The sequence below is a fragment of the Vigna umbellata genome, chromosome 4 (assembly GCF_029865625.1).
Source record: "Vigna umbellata cultivar VRB3 chromosome 4, Vumbellata_1.0, whole genome shotgun sequence".
Classification (NCBI taxonomy): domain Eukaryota; kingdom Viridiplantae; phylum Streptophyta; class Magnoliopsida; order Fabales; family Fabaceae; genus Vigna; species Vigna umbellata.
In genome coordinates this window covers 3885192-3909694 of record NC_142168.1, presented here as the reverse complement: position 1 = coordinate 3909694, position 24503 = coordinate 3885192, and the positions used below count along the sequence as shown (strand labels likewise).

At 37.1% G+C, this 24503-nt stretch overlaps 2 protein-coding genes across 12 annotated transcripts; one reads left to right on the top strand and one right to left on the bottom strand.

Moving 5' to 3' along the window:
- Positions 1-2260: 2260 nt before the first annotated feature.
- LOC148199042 (exosome complex component RRP41 homolog) lies at positions 2261-8795 on the top strand. 3 transcript variants are annotated; one of them, XM_088111401.1, is made up of 12 exons: positions 2261-2725; positions 4560-4625; positions 5461-5507; positions 5593-5653; positions 5822-5857; positions 5949-6016; positions 6790-6868; positions 6954-6990; positions 7110-7226; positions 7351-7436; positions 8405-8494; positions 8595-8795. In XM_088111401.1, the coding sequence occupies exons 2-12, from the start codon at positions 4572-4574 to the stop codon at positions 8640-8642; spliced, it is 723 nt and encodes a 240-aa protein (XP_087967527.1). In that variant the 5' UTR covers positions 2261-2725; positions 4560-4571; the 3' UTR covers positions 8643-8795. The 3 variants fall into 3 exon arrangements, with proteins under 3 accessions (XP_087967527.1, XP_087967528.1, XP_087967526.1); XM_088111402.1 differs by having other exon boundaries at positions 2269-2707; positions 7366-7436; positions 8595-8657; XM_088111400.1 differs by having other exon boundaries at positions 2269-2707; positions 8595-8657.
- A 1239-nt stretch (positions 8796-10034) lies between these two features.
- Positions 10035-17102, bottom strand: LOC148199041 (putative glucose-6-phosphate 1-epimerase). Of its 9 annotated transcripts, none has more exons than XM_088111834.1 (11): positions 16828-17102; positions 16637-16725; positions 13434-15085; positions 13133-13346; positions 12946-13020; positions 12424-12480; positions 12178-12341; positions 11885-12019; positions 11165-11267; positions 10841-10940; positions 10035-10725 (listed from the first exon to the last, which is right to left on the bottom strand). In XM_088111834.1, the coding sequence occupies exons 4-11, from the start codon at positions 13241-13243 to the stop codon at positions 10517-10519; spliced, it is 954 nt and encodes a 317-aa protein (XP_087967960.1). In that variant the 5' UTR covers positions 13244-13346; positions 13434-15085; positions 16637-16725; positions 16828-17102; the 3' UTR covers positions 10035-10516. The 9 variants fall into 9 exon arrangements, with proteins under 9 accessions (XP_087967960.1, XP_087967958.1, XP_087967959.1 ...); XM_088111832.1 differs by having other exon boundaries at positions 13133-13635; positions 13885-15085; XM_088111833.1 differs by having other exon boundaries at positions 13133-13570; positions 13885-15085.
- Between the last annotated feature and the right edge of the window lie 7401 nt (positions 17103-24503).

Sequence of the window (24503 nt, the reverse complement as noted above, 5' to 3'; positions counted from 1 at the left end):
TTGAAACATTGATTTTTAACTCATTCCTCTTGTTTGAGAAACCATTCCTCTTCCTGCAAGCTCTCTCCTCCCCCTATATCTTCTCCCTTTCCCTTCTTCACACTGAACCATTAAATTCTCGATTAGGTGCTGCCCCAACGATCACAAAGTTGCGGGTCTTGCTCTTAGTCGATCAATTTCTCTAATCAGAACCGGTAAGAAAACCCCCTTTCTCATGTGCCCTAGGGTTGTAAGCATGTGATTGAACTTGTTGCATGCAACCCATTTCGTTTTCTTCCGTAATCTAGCTTCTATTGGGTTCTAAGATTCGTTTTCTATCATCAATTGATGATTTATAGGTGATTCTAACATTTTGAGAGTGCAAGCAAGTGGTCTAGGGTTCCTACTTGAGCTTGGTTGTCTACACTAGAGGTAAGGGGAGCTAGTTCTACTTTTGATTTTACTGTGTGGAGTGAATGCATGATAAAATTTGTAGTGGTTTGTGGTGGAAGCATGAACTTGGTTCTAGCTAAACTTGAAATGCATGTATGGAAGTGTGTGTTATGTGTATTTGGTGATTGATGTCTATAAACTGTTTGGAATGACTTAGAATGATGGAATTGTGTATGTTGGAACTGTTTTAGCGTGAAAATTCTATGGTAGTGCTGTTAGAAAGGAAATAAAGTGTCTTTAGGGTCAATTTTAGGCCATTTTAGAGGAAGTGAGGTAGGGATTTTGAGTAAATGAAGGCTGCAGTGTTCCTGGACTGTTTGGGCAGCCTAGACAAGTCCATTGTGACTTGTTAGAAACATAAGAGTGGTCGGAAACATGTTCCAAGTAGTAGAATCAAATTTGGGTCCCTAAGTTGTTGAAGTTAGTGTTTTGGAGCTGAAAGTGAACTTTAATCACTTAAAAATGGTAGTAGGAATGCTTAGAATCAGTTGGACAAGTTTAATTAAGTCTAAAACGAGAATTAAGAGTCTAAGAAGTTGAGAAAAGTGGTTAGAAATGGTCAAAGGGAGGTTCTGTTACCATTCTGCAGAATTCTGCATAATTCTGCAGAATTCTGCAGAATGCGCAAACTGACCGTTCGTCCATGTCGGATTTGAACGCTCGGTCATGCCATGTGCTGAGTGACGTTCGGTCAAATGTTGGTTTGATTAGCGTTCGTCCTTGTCTGGGGAGCGTTCGGTCTTAGGGGATGATATTAACAGCGTTCGGTCATTGGTTTAAATAACGATCGCTCAAGTTATGGTTTAGTAACGATCGCTCAGGTGTTGGTTAGTAGCGTTCGTTCAGTTGATGGTTTAATTAGCGTTCGGTCAGAGGTTGAATTAGTAGCGAGCGTCCATAAGTAATAGCGAGCGTTCATGTTGGTGGCGTTCGGCCTTGGTTTAGTTGCGATTGTGAGCGTTCAGCCTTAAGTTTGTATTCTTAGGGTTGAATCTTAAGCGTCCGGTCTTGATATTGGTTAGTGATCGCTAGCGCTCGGTCTTCATGTTTGATCGTTGAGCGTTCGTCCAAACAAAGTCCGCCCAAGGGATTTTGACGTTCGTTCAAACAGTGTCCGACCAATGGGTTTTGGACGTTCGTTCAAACATTGTCCTCCCAAGGGCTCTTGGCGCTCGTCCAAATAGTGTTCGTCCAGTGGTGATATTTTCTGTTATGTTTTCTCTCATTCCAGTAAGTTATGTTATTTAAATATTTCGGTTACAATTTATGAATGCATCTTCATGTGATCCAGATTGGTTGAAAGTGTATGGTTATAAGTGGTTTATGATGTACATTGTTGATCCAAAAGGAATATCATAAGATTTAAAATGGTAGGATTGAATCGGAAATTTAGATCTCTCGGTGGGATCAGTTAGTGTATTGAATGAATGTAAGAGGCTTCCATATGGGGGGTTATTCCTAACACTCCAACGGTCTTTCATTCTCACTTAGAGAGGATTGACGCGTGTGGTGGGAGTAGTGGGAGGTCCTAGGGTAGACGCTATCACTGGAGGTCTATTCCGCGGTAACGGACTAGCCTTGTGTATGGTCGGGTGGAACCCCTCGGCAATGGCTTTGCAAAGTAGTAGAGGCCATCACAAGTGCACAACCCGCCCCAGCTCTACATACATTCTATGTCCGGACGTGTCTAGAGTCTTAACATGATAGGATGCTTTTCTTGATGAATTTTATGAAATAAATGCTTATGTTTATGATGACTAAGACTACAGGAAAAAGCGTTATTATCGACGGTTATTTACCGAGGGCCTTTAGACCTTCGGAAAAATTTTGTGGACATAATATACCGAAGGCATGTAGGCCTTCGGTAATGTCAGTTATAGGTTAAATCAGAAATTTGGGTTTTTTTGCCCCAAATTCTCAAATTTCAGAATTCCCCCTCTCCCCTTCTCTCGTCTCCCCAATTTTAGAGATCCCTCTCTCCCCTTCCCTGTCTTTGCCCTAAGTTGAGGTTGGTCACCGTAAGCCATTGTTGTGTTCCTAACGCGGAGGTGGGTTCGTTGGTGGCTAGGGTTCGTGGCGCTTGCGGTAGGGTGGTGACTCGTGGAAGTTGGCGTTTACGTCAGGAGTGGTGGCGGTCAGTCGATTCAACATTGCGGTTTCACGGTGCACGTTTGGTGGTGTGGATGTTGATGGAGGTTCGTTGGTAGGTGGCGCTCTTTCATTCCCTGCTCTCTATTCCACCACTGCTCGTCGTGCTCAATTGCCACAAGAAAAGGTCGTGTTTTTGTATGATGTGAGATTAGTCTTCAACTTACTGACTAGTTGTACTAATGTAATGTTGTTGTATCCTGTGTTGAGTGCATAATTGCTTGTGGTAGATTGTATATTAGATTTGGGTTGTATGTGAGGATGTTGGCTGGTGCATACTTCATCTTGGGTGTGAATGCTTTAGTAGTGAGTAAATGTTATTTGATGAGTGTTGCCTGTATGTGATATTACAAAGTGCCTTTGTACCTGTCGTGGTGCCTCATTAACCTATTAAGGGTGTCTCTATTGTGCATCCTTCCTGTCTATTCTAGTGGTTATTTATGGGTTAATAGTTAGTGTATTTATGGATTAAAGTTGACTGAAATTAACTAGATGCTATCTTGGGCAGTTTATTTGGAGACTGGTACAATTTTGATTGGTGACTGATGTTTTTTATTTCCTGTTTCTTAGAGATAAGAAATATAAAAGTGAATATGTGTACTATGTTCTACATGTACAATGATGATAGAATGTGGAATGATTGGGTTAAATCGTGTAAAATTGTTGCTGGAGTCATGAAATAGATGTTTTAAATGTGGAAGTGATAAATGCCAAGATTTAATCCATGTGTATTGTAATAATGTGCTTGAAAGTGAAGAGAGCATGGTGCTGTGAGCAATATTGCGTTATTGGAATGTTGTCCTGTCACTTTTAAATGCATTAAATCAATTGATGGATGATAATCAAATGATAAATGTTGTAGTATAGGTAAATAAAACTGAGTTATAGGTAAGTTTGAATAAAGTTGCATGATCGATGTACTGTGTCTCTTTATATGTATAGTTAATATAAGTTGGCTATGGATGCTTTGGTTGTGTGTGATCGGTGCAATCATAAATGTTGTGAGTACTATAATATGACATGAATGGTTAATCTTTGGATTTCATATTAGATGCTACACATCAGTTATTGTGACTGCATGAACTCTGTTGCTGAATAGGATAATGTTGACCATGGAATTTGAAGGTTATTTCATTTGGAAGTGGCAATGAATTTGGGCAAGATTAATAACCTATTGAAAATTATTCCAGTTGTTGAATGGTAGATACTAGGTTTAGAGGTATGTTTGAAAAGTAGTAAGTCGTTGGTGTTAAAAAAAATTTGAATTAGCCTAGATGATGTGGGCCATATGGTGGGATTAATAGGACATTGACAGGGGAGGGATTTTGGTACGTTGGAATTAATAAGGGGTGGGACCCTTCGTGTACTTATGATGATATAGATTTAATGTAATTAATAAAAGGCCTAGGTAAGTACGTAAACAAATGAGGTTGATGATAGAAAACGAATCTTAGAACCCAATAGAAGCTAGATTACGGAAGAAAACGAAATGGGTTGCATGCAACAAGTTCAATCACATGCTTACAACCCTAGGGCACATGAGAAAGGGGGTTTTCTTACCGGTTCTGATTAGAGAAATTGATCGACTAAGAGCAAGACCCGCAACTTTGTGATCGTTGGGGCAGCACCTAATCGAGAATTTAATGGTTCAGTGTGAAGAAGGGAAAGGGAGAAGATATAGGGGGAGGAGAGAGCTTGCAGGAAGAGGAATGGTTTCTCAGACAAGAGGAATGAGTTAAAAATCAATGTTTCAATTTTTATTTTAAAGTACTCAACCTCTCATCTTTTGCCACTTGTCATCCCCTTTTTGCTGACTCAAATCCAAGTCCTTACACAGATTCTGCAAAACCTCACCATTTTGTTTCAATAACTTTAGTAGAAAATATCATTTTTTTTTGGAAGCGAAGAATATAAAGCAAAATAAAACAAAATCCAGCTGCTTATGTCTCATCTTTGTCTCCTTTTTGTCTCTGCCATAGATTGACCTGAGGATGGAATACGTCAGCCCAGAAGGACTTCGACTGGATGGTCGCAGACCCATGGAGGTACAGCTATTATTTTTTTCTTGGGCTTTTTTTTTTCCTCCTTTTTTTCTTCACTTAATATTCATTCCAAAAAAGGTTCCTTTAGATCTTTCAAGAATACTCATGAAGCGTATGAAATGCGGAGTATTAATAAATAATAATATCCTACATGAATTCTTACATAGTCATGAATTACTGAAGCTTTATGTTAATTAGTATATATAAGATCTGCAGATAGTTCTGCATATGGGTTATACATAGATGAGCCATGCCATGGGTAATGGAAATGTGTAAGGGCACATTTTGAACTGCAAAAAAACATATAAACAGATTAGAAGCAGTCAATAACCTTAGTTCTGATAAACATTAAAACCTATCACTTAAAAGCTACAAATGTTGTAGTTTGCCAAATGATAAAAGTAAGAAAATGGAGGGTTCTAACCCTAAGGATGTCTAACCAACCTTTTTTAGTGAGATATATGAACTTGGTCCTATGACAAAATGAGCTAATTGAAAGCAGCATTTTAAGGTCTGGCCTATGGAATTCAGTCCTATTTAACAGCTGTGATTTGGACATGATTTTGGGATTCGACTATTTAAAATGAGGAGATGCACTTTAGAGGATAAGGTGAAGTTATTACTATTTATTAAAAATTTAGTATTTAAGAGTGTGATAAAATATATGTACATGTATAAGAAACTATGAAGTTATTAAAATCTCAATGACTATTACTGCAGTTTATCCTCTAAAGTGTTATTCCTTCACTGCAGAGGATCTAAATCTATGATTTTATATTTCTTTCTCTACTGATCTTTTGCCTTTAACTTTTTCTCCTCTCTTTATGGTATATTGTAGATGCGACAAATTCGTGCAGAAATTGGTGCTGTATCCAAAGCAGATGGGTAAATGAATTTTAGCTTTTTAGAAAATTAAGTTGTGATATCATTTGAAGCATTTGACCATAAAGTTTTTTTATTTTGAAAACAGTTCTGCCATGTTTGAGATGGGTAATACAAAAGTTATTGCTGCTGTCTATGGCCCTAGAGAGGTACTGTTTAATTATTTACCTTGCTAATGAAAATTTGTCTATGTAATTTAAGGATTGTTAACTATCCTTTTTCAGTGTTAGTTGGTTTAGACATTTAAAAAACTTTGATGTTGTAGTTGAGCTTTAGATGATTTGCTGTTTTTCTTTAGTAACTTCTCTGCATTTCAGGTGCAAAATAGAAGCCAAATAACCAACCATGCTCTGGTAGTTTTTCTTTTTCTAAGTTTTGTTGTCTGTATTTATATGAATTGTAACAAAAACTTAATTGTTGCTTATGTGCAATGTATGTCTATAGGTTCGGTGTGAGTACAGCATGGCTAATTTTAGCACTGGAGATCGCATGAGGAAATCAAAGGGTGACAGGTTTTGCTCATTTACTTGCTTTTGTTTAACTTCCTATTCTTTTTGACCTTTCACTTATTTTTTATATATTCGTAGTTTTATACTTATCAAAATGGTATTGGAGCATAGACTACTAGGATGATAGTGAATGTTGCATTAGTAGAATCTATCTTAAGAGTGCCTTGTAATTTGTAAATTGGACTTTTTGATCTTTTTACTGAGGTAAGAATTTAATAGCAATGGTGGTAATGCATGTTTAGACTTTTAGAGTATAAATTTTGATTATTAATTAGTAATATATATATTATTAATTAGTAATATATATATATATATATATATATATATATATATTGCATTCGTTCATGTGATACAGTATAATTTTTTGTTTAATCTTGCATTCATAATTTTCTATGTAACAACTATCTTGCTATCCACTAACGTATTGTAGTGTTTTTGGGGCTGGCTGCTCCATGCCTTTGATATAGCTGACTACAGGCTCAGCAATGGGTTATGTATCATAAAACAATGAAAAGCTTAACCCCATGCACCCTTTTACTGCCTTTTCTCATTTTTAATCTTTTTTGCAAGCTTTGACTTTTTTGAGTAATCTTTGGCCAAAACTCACTGAATAGTTTTGAATGGCTTAACTATCAATGTTTGCAGATATAAATGTTATCCTGTTTTGCTTTTCCTTCATAGTTTTAATATGGTTCTCATTGTAAGGTTCTCTTACAGAAGGATAATAGGATCACTTCTTATTTTTTACTACGTGATTTGAAGTTCTCATTCTACAGGAGATCAACTGAAATTTCCCTGGTTATTCGGCAAACCATGGAAGCATCTATATTGACACATCTATTGCCTCGATCTCAGGTTTTATTACACATTAAGAACTTATTTTGTCATGTGCTTTGCTTTCCCCTAGTCCTCCCTAATGTTTTACTTATTAAATTTGCAGATAGATATATATGTCCAAGTTCTCCAAGCAGATGGAGGTAACTAAGACTTGATAATGGGATCTTGTGATTCTCTTCTGTCATTGCCATTTTATTTTCTCTCTTTACTCATTTAATATGTACATTAATTTTGGGTGATGTTGACATGTCTTTTATAGGAACTAGATCTGCTTGTATAAATGCTGCAACTTTGGCCCTTGCCGATGCTGGGATCCCTATGCGTGATCTTGTAACATCCTGCAGTGCCGGATACCTTAACAGCACAAGTCTGCTTGGTATATATCTGTATTTACTCTAAATTTGAACTGGCTAAATACAAGTGTGGTATGTCTGTTTTGTTTCTGTCTACTTCTGATGCACGGGCTGCCCTAATTATTAAAGGTTTCTGAATGTGTACAGATTTGAACTATGTAGAAGACAGTGCTGGAGGTCCTGATGTAACCCTAGGAATTCTGCCAAAGTTGGATAAAGTAACACTGCTTCAGGTTAATTCATGTCTTGTTATTTTCTCTGTATCTATTGTGTAGTCAACCAGGTAAATTAGTTCAACAGAAAGGAAAACTTTTTATTGCTCTCTCAGTCATTGGTACTCACGTAGTAAAGAGTCTGGTGGTGTTGAAGCTGTAATTCCTCTTCCTTCAAAAACTGTTCTTGTTATTAGAGATTTTGGAGAGAACAGTAGAGTTTTAACCCTTGATTACTCGAGGGAATAGGTGCATGTTCGGAAATCCCCAAAAGAAGCTTATCTAAGCTCGCCTCAGATTTAACAACTTAATAGTTTGCTGTACACATGAATCTTTTTTCAAATATCAGTTGTTTTTTAATCAACAGATACTTCTTACGAAGGTTCCTGATAGAGTGATTTGCTGTTGTACCCTTTGATGGAGTTATGTTATGACAAATCTTCTTTTTAGTCTGAGTTAATGTTTGATCAAGTGTAACTTAATTTTCACTAGTATCATACTTGGTAACTCTTTATTTGGAATTCCAGTTCAGCATCTTTTACTTTTTTAGTTGCAGATCTTTTGTTGATACTTTAAATTTTGACTGAAGAAATATAGTTGATATATTCTTTCCGCCACCTTATTATAGGATGAAATTCATGTATGGTCCACAAAACAGAGAGGGAGGGTAACTTCATTTGGTGGGGCTGGCATAGATTTTTTCCAATGACAGTTTATCAGTCAGTTTATTGCTCCCATTCTTAGATTGATATTATGGAGTTAAATTTGTTTCGAACACGTGCCACTATGTAAAGGCTGGTTGAGATTGTGAACCTTCAAAGTTTTAATCAGAAATTTACTACTATCATTATTATGAAAAGCATGCAATGCTTTTCTTTTCTCATCCAGCTTATTTCATTCGTTCACTCCCTGCCATATTCCGTAGTTTAGAATGGAAAAGCTCCTAGTTTAATTTTATTTGCACTAATTACTGTTGTTACTGTCTATAGATGGATTCTAAACTACCAATTGACATTTTGGAAAATGTTATGCAACTGGCAATCGAAGGCTGCAAAGCAATAGCAAACTACATTCGAGAAGTAAGAACCTGCTGACACTTTTGTGATTATACTAAGAGGAGTCCAAACAAGTTTTACATTAATTTCACTGCTTAAATCCTGTTTCTTTGATGGCTGACAGATTTTGCTGGAGAACACAAAGCAACTGGAGTATCGACGAGGTGTATAGTTTTTATAGCAGAAATGATGCTATGATTATTATTACCTGTGGTCACGGTTTTCCAGATTTGTAGGTCCGTTCTTTCAGCATTTGTGCTTTTTTTTGGTTATGGAGGAGAATTCTCTTGTATTTACGTGGAACAATTTTGTTTTTAGCATACGGTGCTGAATAAAACGGAAAATTGTTGTAGAATTCGTTTCTCATTTCTGTCACCTTATCACTATGAATAAAAGGTAGCAAAATTATGATTTATTTTGGGACCACTTTCTGAATTTCCACCAATCCCCCAAAATAAGACGTGTAGAATGGAACTAATGATCTGACACTTCAACGAATGAAGAATTAATGATTGAAGTTAGAATCGAAATAATCATTGGGTTGGTGGAGTGTGTGTACATGGTGATTGCATCCTCAGAAAAAGCAATGACATCAGTATTGACAATTTAATTGCTAACTAATTTCAATGGTTAGTTTCCTAAATTTCCTTTTTGGGTACGATACAGTTTGATAAAGACAGTTTTGGTGTTAAATGTTTGTATTGCAGTTAAAGTCTTGATATAACGAGTTAAACTGATTAATTATGTAAATATAAAAAGTAAATAATTTATAGTAATTTCTAAATCCTGGTAAATATAAAGTAATTTAATTAAGTTAACATTTTTTTATTTCTTTTAAATACGTATGCTAGAGCGGAATACTGAAGTTTTTTGGTAGAGTTGAATACTGTAAGTTTGAAACATCACTAATACAGATTTAGAAGAAAAAAAAGTATTTGAAGTAATAATATTGTATGGAAAAATGTTAATTTTTCTGGGAAAAAAATTTCACAGAAAAAGTTAACCTGAAAGTTAATGATCAAGAGAATTTTAGGATTATTTCTATGGTAAAGGAAAGTATTTTGATGGTTGAGTTTGTTTTCAACTAATACCAGACTTCATTAAAAAATATATTATAATACTAACTATTTATAAAAATAAGTTTGAAGTTATGAGAATTATGAATGGAGAGTGATATAACGAGAATATAATTGAACACAAAAATTTTACCTCTTAAAAGAAACCACTGGTAAATGATGAAAAAATTAAGATAATTATAAGTGCAGATGAACATATGAAGCTCAGTTGGAAAAAAGTAAATACCGATTCATAGTTTGAATAACCAACCGCAATGTCTCGAATCTCAAGCAGGAGAAGTGCTATTGCTTTTTGACGCACCACTTTTGACCCACTTTATTGAATACAGACATGAATTCAATTACATCACAGTCAACATCAGAATTCTTGACAATGTCATTCAATTGTAAACATCATTTATAATAAAAATATTGACTTCTAGATTACTTTAAAAGCCATTTATAGCATAATTCAGCCAACTAACCATGAAATAAAAACAGTGAGAGTATACAAAATTTATGTGAAGGTTATTGAATTATGCACGTATCACTGTAAAATGGAAAATGCCAAAAAAAGATGCATGATCACATTGTCCACTAATCACTCGTTTTATCTCTGTCATGAGAGGCAGATCATAGCCGTAACCATCCAATATAAGCAAATTGGAACACCAAAGCTAAATTATCCATGCCGTGGAACATATCATCAAATCCATGGAGAGAATAAACTCGGCACCAACTCAACAAATCTAATGCTTAAAGAAGGAGCATCCATAGCAGAACGGAAGGAACCAACTGACTAATGACCTGGTAACACTTGAAAGCCATTCTCACAAAAAACATAGGCCTCTATAAAGCACTATTTCTAGCCTAAGATCATAACAACATAAAACCTGACACTCCTACTGAACAGCACTATTTCTACAACTAGATGCTGCTACATTGCTGGATGTAGTAGCAGCATTAACTCAGACCCATTTTGTACAATTCCTCAAAGACCACTTCTGTCAAGACCAAGACGGTCACTGCAAAAACTTGATGGCACAACTGATAGCTGCAGCCGACCGGTCCATTCCTCTCCCGGCTTCAAGCTCACCGGTTTCTCTATCACCGCCCCGTCAACACAAAGCATCTGTTTGTACTCTTCATCACCAAAATCTACCATGGATTTTGATTTCTTTTCCCATGGATTCCACACAGCTGAACACACCATAAAAGTTAAGATGAAAAGGACTGATTTTATATTTTCTACAACTCGAAACCTTATCTACGTTTGTATTTTGTTTGTGGAAAAAATTTGCTACTTAGAGCTTACCAACATCAGGGAGACCTTCCTTCCTTGTAACAAATGTTCGCTTCTTCTCATGATCTAGCACTGCAATTATGTTTGGAGAGCTAAGATAAACTCGATCCGCCTGCCATGAAGGAAGTATGGATATTAAAAACATCTTCATTAGCCTTCATTGTGTCAAAACCAAAAGACTTTAGTAGTGGATACTGTGTGTTATTGACAAAACTGCAGCATAGGCCAGGAATATAGTGCTCTATTTATCTCAACCTGAAGTAATAGCTTAAATTGCAGCATGGAACTATAAATGTCTACATTTTGTTAACATCAATATAACCTAGAAGGGTTTACCTCAGATTCAAATGTTATTGCATCTCCTTGTTCAGTAAATCGTTCTTTTTTGAAAAGGTTGTCTAGGTAGTCCAGTGTCTCCAGACCTTCAATCCTTATCTCACTATAAAAATTGTTAATGTGACGTTAATAATGATCGTCAATCTTAAAATAAAATTTCCTGTTCTAAAACAATCAAAAGAGAGGTAGTTCAAGTAAAAATATGTAAACAAGAATCTATATAGGTAACAAGCATTGCAAACAGTAGTTTGCTTCAAATGCTTACAAATTCTATAGGCTGTGTAAGAACTTTGTACTTTCATTACGACTGATCACTTGTTTACATATTTCCCGATAACTGACATGAATAAAACTCATAATTCCAGTATTCGGAGAAGAATCCACCTAATATATAGAGTATCCATGCTAGTTTCAAATGATTAGAGTGTAAGTTGTTATTAGTTTCTAAAGAAGAGAAACAGTCCTCTAAGATCTGCTTGAATGTTAAAATCCCACAATTTAAAGCATTCAGCAAATGCAGAAACTACACGTTTCAGAACAAAAACCAAATATATTTGTCTACTATAAATATTGAACAAGGAAGTACCATTAGTGCTAATAAAACTCCCATCAAGTGTTCAGCAATCAATTTACTATGGAAAAGAAAAATGATGGTTGGACATCATCCCACACACTCAGAAAAGGGAATGCAGACCAAGTACAACAAAGAATTATCCATACCTAATGTCAGAAACCAATAAGTATGTGTGATCCGCGAATGAGAAACTAAATGGCTTGCCATTTATATTCCTGACTCTAGATATCAAAGTCAGGTCCCCATCTGCTGCAAGAGACACCCGAAGACGGAATTCAAAACTGGTACAATTATTAAACAATCGTTAGATTACTACTGCTTGAAATTTACTGCCAAACACAGGAAAAAGTAATATCGAGTGCATATATGCCAGATTCAAATTATCAAACACATGGAGAGTGGATATCCCTGTTATACTGTCACATCATGCTATTCATACCTGTGTGGCCAGCACTTCATATCTTCTTCAGATGATTTTAGCACCAGGTCAATGAAGGATTTCCCACTGGAGTCATTCCCAGGAAGAGGAGGAGGGTTTTCATCAATTGCCCACATTCTATTTCTTGCAAAACCATGCTGCTCCAGCGATCCACAGTTTTCAAACTGTGAAACAAATTCAGCTCAAGATATGTAAGTATGCATGTTACAAGTTATATAAAATGAACGTAAAAAGGAATAAGCTTGCCTGTGGAAAACACATGGGAATTCCTCCTCGAATTGCTTTTGGAGCCTTGAAAATTGCCTACAGATAATGGAAAAGGAAACAAAACAGTTAGTTATTACTACTTGCCTCTTTAAAAAGTATAATTGATTAAAGTTCTGTGTTCCTACAAAAGCATCAGTTAAGAAGTTGGTTTTGCCGTCAAAGTTTTTCATTATACCAGTATTCAACCCCAGTGGTTCCAAAGGACAAAAGCACTACAATGCACCATTCTTCCCTGTTTTTCTCTTGCATCGATGTGATTGATGGACAGCATAGAATACTATGATTCATCAAAATCCAAACTCTTCTTAAATTTATTGATTATTTGGGCAAATGCCCTTCACATGCCAGTTGCAATATAATGCAGATTATCCCAAAATGAAAATTTTCAGAAAGCAAGATTATGAAATATTGACATGTTTTCCTTATCAGCGCTGACAACTAACAAAATTCATATAATTTAAAATGTACAAATTGATTTTCAATCAAAATTGAAAGACATACCTTGCTGCTTGTGAATAGAAGTTCTTCCCCGTGCTCATTCCGCCATGAAGTGACCTGCGCCCCATGTAAGCTTACCTAATTTCGAGAAAAAACAGTTAATCTAAGTAATCGTAGTAATTAAATTTTAAAATCATAACTTTACCAAATGTTAAAACCGACACCAGTTTTGCAATGAACAATTTCTCACCCGTGCCGAAGAACCCCTTGGGGTCCGAAGCAGAACTTGATCAATTCCATTCCAGTCCTTTGTAATTTCAGTTGCTGCTCTATAGTCCCATACGGCTGCAGAATGCCCCATTCAAATTAATGCAGATCCTAAATTTCTTCAGCAAAATCCTATTAAGCTTCTCAAATTCAGAACATGCAAATGTCAGAGGATTGAAGGGGTCTCCACCTCACACCTATACCGTAACAAACACGTGAATTAGCCTCCTCGTCAGTTAAATCCAAAATCCCAACACCCAATTTCACTGAAAATTTCTTCTCACTGGTATGATTCAGATCTACGGAACAATAGACCTATTTAAACAAGAATCTGGAATGTGTGATAGAATTCCACGAAAACTCCAGAAAGCCAAGAGCAGAAACATTACACTGAACATTTAGCAATTGAATACCAATCTACCTGATACACATCCAAACATGTCCTTAAAACTTGTCAGATTCACAGCAGAAAAAGACAATTAAACACTGAAAAAACATAATAACTATCAGTAAATAAATAAATCACGCACGCATACATACATATACATACACACACATACATATATTACAGCTGTAATAAAATTAAAATTTTCTTTAATATAAGCAGAATACAATAACCATAATTTCTTCAGGAAAATTCAAATTAAGGAAGAAAAACCAAACACTAATAAATCTCAAGAGAATACTGAATAATAAATCTCCCATTAACCAAACACTGGTAATAAGTTTACTTACTTCAACAATCCGGAATCAGGAATTCTAAGTCTAAACCGACACCAGGTCTTGGATGCAGAGAGAAGCAGCAGTAGGAGCCAGAATAATGCATGACCTCTGTGAAATGAGTTAAGAAAATTCACACATCCAATGACACGAGGCAGCACATGCTCATCAAGTACATAGATACATACATGACGAAGAAGAAGCGTTCAAAAAGTTGAAAGGTACCCTTTTCTTAGAAGTATGCATTCAAGACCATACTTGCAATTGAATCAAGAAAGTTCAAAACTTTCAACAACCCCAAGATTTGAAAAACCAAAAAAACTACAGCAAATGGTAGGTGGCAATGTTGTGTGAAGGCGAGATAAAACTTTTACAGAAGCTTAAGATAAGGAGCAAAAACCGGTCTTGTAAATTCTGTGTCTGTTGGCTGCTGAAGAGATCTAGTTCTTGGACGTGGAGATACGAAAAGTAAATGTACACATGTACAAACCGTTAAAAAATTTAAACATTTTTTAATGACAATTAAACTACATTAATTTTGTGTACAAGATTTAAAACCAGAATAAAATATACACCATTCTAGTACAGGGTTGAAAGCTACTTTTTCTTTGGACTGTGGTGGACAGAATCAAGAGTCACATACACAACACACAGCACAACACAATCGAAGGTGATGGATGAATCCATCTCAAGATGTAAACCAATAGAAAAAACAAAAAAAAACATTTATGTCTTAAACACAGAACACACAACACAGAGACATCACATCACTTCAGCATACTATTATAAGGGCATGCGTAGATGTTCGGTATTTCTTCCAATGAGGTGTGCAAAATGGATTTGTCACCGCAATCCCGGGCTTATCTTTCAATTTCTCTTTCTTTTTTCTTTTAGCACGGTGTAACATCCCAAAATACAGTAATCACCATAAATTAGAATTAATTACAATTAACAGTAATTAAGCAGTCTTTACAAATAACCGAGTTCCAAAATCCAAACGGCTTAAGAGGCAGCGTTTCAATATACAGCTCAAAACAACGAGCGCTAATAACGAACGGTTTTACCAAAACATATAACCGAACGTCCAAAAATAAACTAAACATTTACAATCTAATCTAACGAGCGCTCTAAGGCTCGGCCTTTACTTCTACTTCCACCAGATTAGCTTCATCCAAATTTTCTTCTTCCAGCATTTCTTCAAGGGACGCACCACCATCTGCTCACATCCACAACGGATGATCATTGCAAGACAGGACGAACGTACAAGGACAATTGACAACACAAGGAAAACGAAAGGGTAAGCTTATAATATTTAATTCATACATTCAACATACTCATTCAACATTTCAAATGCACACGCACAACATACAATTCAACATAATGTAACATAGTAAATTTATATATATTCTAGACGACCGTCCGGACTGTATGAACCGTGTAGCTACAGGCGTCCTTGCACCCGAGTGGTGTATTAGCCGGGATATACCTAATCAGCTACCACTCGAGGTTAATCCCTCGCCCATAACTAAGCGATGAACGAAGAACCTCCTGCCATTCCCACGCATGACTACCCCCTTCTACATGAAGATGAGTATCACGGACAGTCATACTTTACCAATTCAATATTCAATCATATATGAGACATTCCTCCCTGGAACGCTCGTCCAAAATCCAACATCATAAATTCGCTCCATATGGCGTTCACACTTTAATTTATCATATTTCATCATCTTTTTCATCTTTAGATTTAGAAGTAAAAAAATGACGAACGCTCAGTCCACTGAAAACTTAGGACGAACGTCCAAATGAAGTTACTGGATACTCAGGAAAATATATGTAACGAACGTAATTTCTGTTTGGCCAGTTAAATGAACTGACTCGACTTGAAGTGTACGGGTACTTAGAAAATAATAGTGATAAAAACTTGGTCCAGATTTAATGCACAATGGAGGGTCAAGAACACTTAGAATTTTATTTGAAGAGATTTGCATATGAAAACTAATGCCAGGAATTGAACGAACGTAAAGAAAATAAATACTTAATACTTTGAACGAACGCTATTTTATCAGACATTTATCCAATTAGTACGAGCGCTTGGTATGAGACCTAGCGAGATTTAGAACGGACGCTCGTTATAAGACCGAGCGCTATTTAGGACGAACGTTCGACATAAGGCCGAACGATACTAAGGACGAACGCTCGACATAAGGCCGAACGCTATTAAGGACGAACGCTTCGGTTAAAGACCGAGCGTTACGTATTCATAAAGTTTCAAATATTTATATACAGCTGAGCTGAACCGAACGCTCAGACATTCAATTGGGGACGCTCGTTCTCGAGCAGAATTCTTTCCAAATGAAAGAAATTCCATTCTAAGTTATTTTAAGGGAAACCGAACGGTCTATGACCGTACGATGACGAGCGTCATTTATCAAGGGGATGATTTAAGTTTCAGATTTCTCAAACTTAACAAATTTCCAGATTTTCAACCTTTAAATTTATACTTTATAATTCATAGGATTTTCAATTTATAAACTTTATAACATGCATTCCAGTAACTTCATATTCAACATCAAAATACAGATTTACTTCATACAACATAACATCCATTTTTCATACGTATCAAACCAACATGCAGATCAATCAAAATCAGAAATCATATTCCATAACAGTGGTCGTCCATACAGCTCAAACATCATACTTTTCATACATGCAATCCAGATTACACAACATACAAGTATAAATTAAACATATAAGCTTCCCTTACCTGGTTAGCAGTGTTCGCCCTAATGCAAGGTTATGGTGCTTCCTCTAATAGCTTTCTACTCCAGGTTCACTTACTAACTCCACTTAAATCTATACACAAAAATCAAAATAACTCAGATCTTACTCATGCATGAACCCAGAAACTGGTTCGCATGAAACCTAAGGGACGAATGACGGGAAGAGAGGACTTACCAGTTTAGATCCTACTTCTATTCGGTCCAAAATAACGCCCACGTCTCAGAGAGCGTTCCTATGGTTCTGAAACTGTGATTGGAGAATAAACGTGAGATTTTTCGTAGAGAGAAGTTGGAAGCTTTAGAGAGAAGATGGAGAAAATGGAGGTTTGGGTTCAGAGGTAGAAGATGAATGGTGCAGGTGAGTGGAAGGGTTTTCGAAAAACCACTTTTGTTCCTTCCAATTCCAGACGAACGAGCGTCTCATTTTCGGACACCTGCACCCCCACTCTGACTTCAGAAACTTCCAACGTGACAAGTGGCATGCGTGCATGCAGCGCTTGGTGCGTTTTTAATGCACTGAGCGTGTGACGTGGCGTGAAATGATGATTTTGGACAGATAATTAGCAGAGTAATATTTCTGGGCCTCACACACGGAAACACTGACCATTTTCTTTCTTTTTAATATACTGAGATAGAGCGCACAAAAAAAGAAATTGAAATTCCCACAATAAAAAATTTTAGTCTAATAAATTATCATTATCCTCCCTATATTATTAGTATGACAATAATATTAATAATAATAATTATTATTATACTATCATTTCGTCACGGCTGTTCAATTGAGACGATAAGGGCAAAGAGACGTCCATGGAATTCTAGACTCTGCATCACCGTTAGTATTTTGAACATTAAATTTACATTTATTCATACAATATGTTGTTTACTAATATTATCTTCATTATCTTTTTCACTGTGCACATTTATTTCTTTCCTGTCTCTTTCAATCATGATTACATACACATTTTTTGCATTTTGTTGTACTGAAATTATTTTTTCTTTTTAAACTTTTCAATCTTTTCATTCTACAGTAAACCATTGTATTAATGGCTAAGGTTTAATATTTTTAAAAACAAAAACCTTGAACTGATTAATTTTTTAGTTGGAGTCTTAAATTAGAAATTATAATTTTGATCTTCTGCAACTTATAAGGAGTACCTGAAATTATTTAAATCGATACAAAATATTGTTTTTCTTTGACTTCGAACCAGTAAATTAACTTGAACTCGCTTATAAAATTCGCAAACTATAAACGGCATAACTAATTATATATATAGATTAAAGACTTAATTAATTTTTAAAAGTGTAGATGAGCTATTATTATATTATAAGCTTATATTTGATTTTATATGGAAACCCAGTTTGTTTCATTCATCTATTTTTAAAACTTTAAATATATCAAGTATTAATTTTGAGTTATGTCATTATATTTACTGGATATTTAATAATGTAACATCCCAATAAATAGTAATCACCATTAATGAGAACTAATCACATTTACAGAAAATACAGTACAGTCTTAATATTTACAGTAGCTGCTCAAAAAGAAAACAGCACGTACAGCAATTTACATCAACTGCTCACACATATTTAAAACTGAATATGCAGTACTTTACAGTATTCAGAATTCAAAATAAATACAGAAACCAGTTCTGATTTACTATTCTGCATAACTATATACAGAAATGTCAAAATACAGTACAGAAAAACTAACTAAAGCTACTACACAAACGCGCCTCTACTGCTCAGCTTTAACTTCAACTTCCACAAGGTTGGCATCCTCCAAATTTTCTTCTTCCAGCATGGTTTCAAGGGGTGCCTCACCATCTGCTCACATCCACAACGGATGATCATTGCATTGACAAGACGGACATACAGAACAGTAGACAACACAAGGAAATTTGCAAGGGTAAGCTTAGGTAATTTAATTCAATACAATCAACATGATTTAACATATAAAATCAGTCATACAATTCATACAATATTAAACACATATCCACGCATACAGTAACTCATCCAAATTCTCATAATTAAAGACTGTCCGGACTGTATGATCCATGTATCTACAGGCGTTCTTGCACCCGGGTGATGTAGTAACTGGGATACCCTCAACAGCTGCCACCCGAGGTTAACCCTTATCAGCCCAAAGTACTATGTAGGACTAGTGCCTCCTGCCATTCCCACGCATGAACTACTCTCCTCTACATGAGGATAAGCAATCACGGAATATCAGGATGAACAGCCATCAGTAGCTTATCCATGGTCATACTACACTACTTCTCATATTCACATCATAGAGACGTTCCTCCTTGGAACGCTCATTCACAATCCAAATCTCATAATTCCATTCAAATCACCATTCGTACATATTCACAATTTCTCTTAATCAAATTTTCATTCTGTGTTCCACTCTCTTAATTTAAATACAAGTTACTCTTTAATAGATCAAGACGACTGTATTACAGTGCACTGCAGCCTCGTTTCTGAACAAAAGAAACGAATCTTTATCCATTCACGTAAGTTAAGAACACTGAAGAATTTAATTGAGATTGATTCAAGAAGATATGAATAATACTTAGGATAATTCTAAGTATAATACTGGATATTGAATAAAAAGGATAAATATAATTTAGATATATTTAAATAAATAACCAGAATATGATAAGATTCAGATACGAACACTGCCATTGAAAAACCGAACGTTAAATAAGAATTTGGACGAACACCATATACGTTCGCTCACGAAGCGATGATAGGACGAGCGTTCAGTTATAAAACCGAACACTGCTTAAGACGAACGCCAGTCAATGACCGAGCACCAAATAGAACGAACGCGCATGGGAACGAACGCGCATGGGAACGAACGTGCATGGGAACGAACGTTCAGTATCAGACCGAACGCTAACTGGAACAAACGCTCAATCTAAGATCGAGAGATCATTTGGACGAACGCTCAGTATAATACTAAGCGCCACTTATGACGAACGCTGGTAACAAAACCGAGCGTACTAATACTCTTCAATTTATTTTTAGATGGTTGGACACGCTAAGCTGAGCCGAACGCTCAAACCTAACTCTTCACACAAATAACGCTCGTTCTCGATCCGAATCCTCTCCAAATGAAAGAATTCTTACTCTAAGTTATTTTCCAGTGAAACCGAACGGTATAAGACCGTTCGATGACGAGCGTACACCATTAATCAGAGAAGATCAGATTTTCCAGATTTTCAAACACGAGAATTTCACAGTTTTTCATACAATTCATAACTTAGAATTTTTCTTTAACATAAATCTCATACATTACATAATTCATATTATCATTTCATAATTCCAGAGTCTTCCATTTTCCAGTTTCAAACATATCATCATCAACATACAGTTCAGATCATTATCATTCCAAATTATGCAGAAACCAATCACATTACAACTCATACATCTCATTCACTGCATAATTTCACACAACATTCCTGATATCCATACATTTCAATTCTGCTCATTCACGAATATTCAAAATTCATATATTGCATACATTTCAGACATCCATCACAATTCATTACTGTCATACAGATCAAACATATATCAAATTAAATTACTAAAGCTTCCCTTACCTGTTACTGCAGTGTACTTCCAATTGCTTAGAATTTCACTCTTGCACTCACGGCTTTCTATCCAGGAATTCACTCAACCAATTCCACTAAATCTGATATCAAAAAGGACATCAGATTCAAACCTATAACCCATGCATGCAACCAGGATTTGGTTCGCATGAACTAAAACAGACCAAGTGCAGGGACGAGAACTTACCAGATCAGTTCTCAGTTCTGTTCGGATCAAAATGATGCTCACAGTGTTGAGGAGGTTTCTACGGTGTCTGAAATAGGATTGGAGGAATTGATAGTGAGTTATCTTAGAGAGAAGATGAAAGAGTGCAGGGAAATACAGAGAAGATGAGAAATCAGAATTCGAGAGAAAGAAGAAGATTGCATGGGAAGGAGAGAGATGTTTTCTGAGAAATTGTTTTTCTCTTCCTCTTCAAACGGTGAAGCACTCATGAAATGCCACCTGGCTTCCACTACAGCTTTTAGAAGCTTCCAACATAACAGATGTCATTCAGTGTATGCAGAATTTAAGAGAGTGAAATTGATTTCCCTCTTACGCAGAATGAACATCCATTCGTCCACTGCCAAATGTTTTCCACTATCTAAATTCCAAACATTCAAACATTACACTTGGCAGATGCAGGCAGTGAAGTGTAAGTGAAATTTGAATTGGCACGGTGCAGTAAAATAGTGATCAGATTATGGATTAGTGTGTATTAATTTATCAGGTTCTCACATTCCCCCTAACTACAAAAATTTTCGTCCTCGAAAATTCTAAAGCTTACCAGGGAATAGGTGAGGGTACAATTCCTTCACTGCCTCTTCCACCTCCCATGTTGAGTCACCAGTCTTTGCATTCCACACCACTTTCACAAGACGTACATCCTTTCCTTTGTAGAGTCTGGTGCGGCTGTCTTCCACACAAACAGGTTGCATCTCCAGTGTTCGATCTGGACGAAGTTGGATGTCTTCTAATTCCAGTACGTGTGATGGATCAGCTATATATTTACGGAGTTGAGAAACATGAAAGACTGGATGAAGGTTGGACAGTTGAGGTGGTAAAGCCAATTCATACGCCACTGCTCCAATCTTCTTCAGAATTTGATAGGGTCCAACGTACTTGGGAGAAAGCTTCTTTGGACGAAGGACTCTTCCCACACCAGTGATTGGATTCAACCTCAGAAACACGTGATCTCCAGCAGTGAATTCTAAGGGTCTTCTTCTCTTATCTGCATACGATTTCTGCCTGCTTTGAGAAGTCTTCAAACGTTCTTGAATCAGTTTCACCTTCTCAGTTGTTTGCTGGATTAATTCAGGTCCAGTTACTGCATTTTCACCTTCTTGGAACCAACACAAAGGAGTTCTACACTTCCTTCCATAAAGAGCTTCAAACGGTGCCATTCCTATGCTTGCTTGATAACTGTTATTATACGTGAATTCCACAAGCGGCAGAACCTCATCCCATACTCCCATATGATCTATAACGCAGGTCCTCAACAAGTCTTCAAGAGTTTGGATGGTTCGTTCAGATTGGCCATCCGTCTGAGGGTGATAAGCAGAACTCATTTGCAGTTTGCTTCCCAATTCTCCTTGCAATGACTGCCAAAAACGAGATGTGAATCTCGTGTCTCGATCTGAAATAATACTTGAAGGAACTCCATGCAACCGAACAATCTCCTTAACGTACAGCTTGGCCAAATTTGTCATGGACATTTTCAAATTAACTGCCAGGAAGTGAGCGCTCTTAGTCAATCTGTCCACAATCACCCAAATTGAATCATGGTTTCGGACTGTACGTGGCAGATGAGTCACGAAATCCATAGAGATGCTGTCCCACTTCCATTCTAGAATTTCCAAAGGCTGCAGCAATCCTCCTGGTCTTTGGTGTTTAGCTTTTGCACGTTGACAAGTTAAACAAGAAGACACAAAATGTGCAATATCACTCTTCATACCAGGCCACCAAAAGGATAAACGAAGATCCTGATACATCTTAGTCATGCCAGGATGCATGCTAAGACGGCTGTGATGTCCCTCCTCCATTATTATCCTCTTCAACTCACTGTCCTTTGGAACGCACGTTCTTCCCATATACCGCAGTAGACCATCCGTTCCAGCATTGAACCCTTTAGCCTGATCTGTACCAAGCACGCTCAAGATTTTCACCAATTCTTCATCCTCACGTTGCTTCATCCAAATTCTATCAAACACATCACTGGAAATTCTGAGATTACAGCATCTGATAACGTCCGTTCCCAAGTCAAACTGCAATCTTAGATCTCTAAAGCTTTCCACCAAATTCAGCTCCTTCACCATCATTGCAGAGACCCTTACGGCTTTCCTACTCAATGCATCAGCCACCACATTTGCTTTTCCAGGATGATACAGTAATTCAAATTCGTAATCCTTCAAGAATTCAAGCCACCTCCTTTGCCTCATATTCAACTCCTTTTGATCAAAGAGGTACTTGAGACTCTTGTGATCACTAAATACTTGAAACGTTGCACCATACAGATAATGCCTCCAGATTTTTAACGCAAACACCACTGCTGCCAGCTCCAAGTCGTGTGTGGGGTAATTCTTCTCATGAACTTTCAACTGCCTGGAAGCGTATGCCACTGCCTTTCTTTCCTGCATCAGTACACAACCCAAGCCTTGATACGACGCATCACAATATACTTCAAAAGGCTTGGCCGTGTCTGGAATCACCAACACAGGAGCACTTGTTAATTTTTTCTTCAGTTCCTGAAAGCTTTCCTCACATCTATCTGTCCAAGCAAATGGCTGGTCCTTCCTGGTGAGGTAAGTTAGAGGGGCTACTATTTTAGAAAATCCCTCAATGAACCTCCTATAGTAGCCAGCGAGTCCCACAAAACTCCTAACCTCCGTGACTGAACGTGGACTCTCCCAATCCAGCACTGCCTTCACCTTGGCTGGATCCACTGCAATACCACCAGCAGATACAACGTGTCCCAAAAATTGGATCTCCTTCATCCAGAATTCACACTTTGAACGCTTGGCATACAGCTCTTTCTCCCTCAATACGCTCAAGACAGTCCTCAAATGGTCTTCATGCTCTTCAAAGCTCTTGGAATAAATGAGGATGTCATCAATAAACACCACAACAAATTTATCCAGGTACGATCTAAAAATTCTGTTCATATAATCCATGAAGATTGCAGGTGCGTTTGTCACTCCAAAGGGCATCACCACATACTCATAATGGCCATAACGAGACCGAAATGCAGTCTTCTGAATGTCCTCCTCTTTAACTCTGATTTGATGATAGCCCGAACGTAAATCAATTTTTGAAAATACGCACGCACCATGCAATTGATCCAGCAGATCGTCTATCCTTGGCAGTGGATACTTGTTCTTGATGGTCAGCTTATTAAGTTGCCTATAATCAATACAGAGACGGGAGCTGCCATCCTTCTTCTTTACCAATAATACAGGTGCTCCCCACGGTGAAGCACTGGGACGGATGAACCTCTTGTCCATCAATTCCTCAATCTGTTTCTTAAGTTCCACTAATTCAGCTGGTGCCATTCTGTAAGGTTGAACCGAGATGGGTGCAGCAGTGGTTACCAGATCAATTGTGAATTCTACCTCACGAATGGGAGGTAGTCCAGGGACTTCATCCGGAAAGACATCCGGAAATTCATCTACTACAGTTCGTCCTCTACTGTTATCAACATTGGTTGAACGCTCAACCTCATTGTCTTCATACGTCATTATTAGAAAACAGCTTGCTCCCTCCATGATATCCTCCCTAAACTGCCCAACAGTGATTGACAGTTCTTCTTCTTCTACTTCTGGAAATATTAACTCCTTCTTCCCACAATCAATGAGGATCCGATTGGTAGTCAGCCAATCCATCCCCAAAATTACTTCTAAGTCTTGAAGGGGTAGGCAAATGAGATTAACTTTATATTTACGCCCCTCAACTTCTATAGGACATCTTACACAAACTGTAGATGTCTTGATCCCACCAGCCGCTGGGGTTGACACCACCAGATCGAACTGTAACTCGCTCTCCACTAGCCCCAACTTCTCAACACACGCCTTCGAGATGAAGGAGTGAGTCGCCCCCGAATCATATAATACACCACACGGCTTTCCAAACAGTAAACAAGTACTGGTGATAAGGGTACCTGAGCGAGCAGCTTCAGCACCAGTAATAGCGTACACCCTTCCTGTTGCTTGTGCACGTCCACCTCTACCTTGTTGAGTCCTTCCAGCATTTGGAGGTCTCATT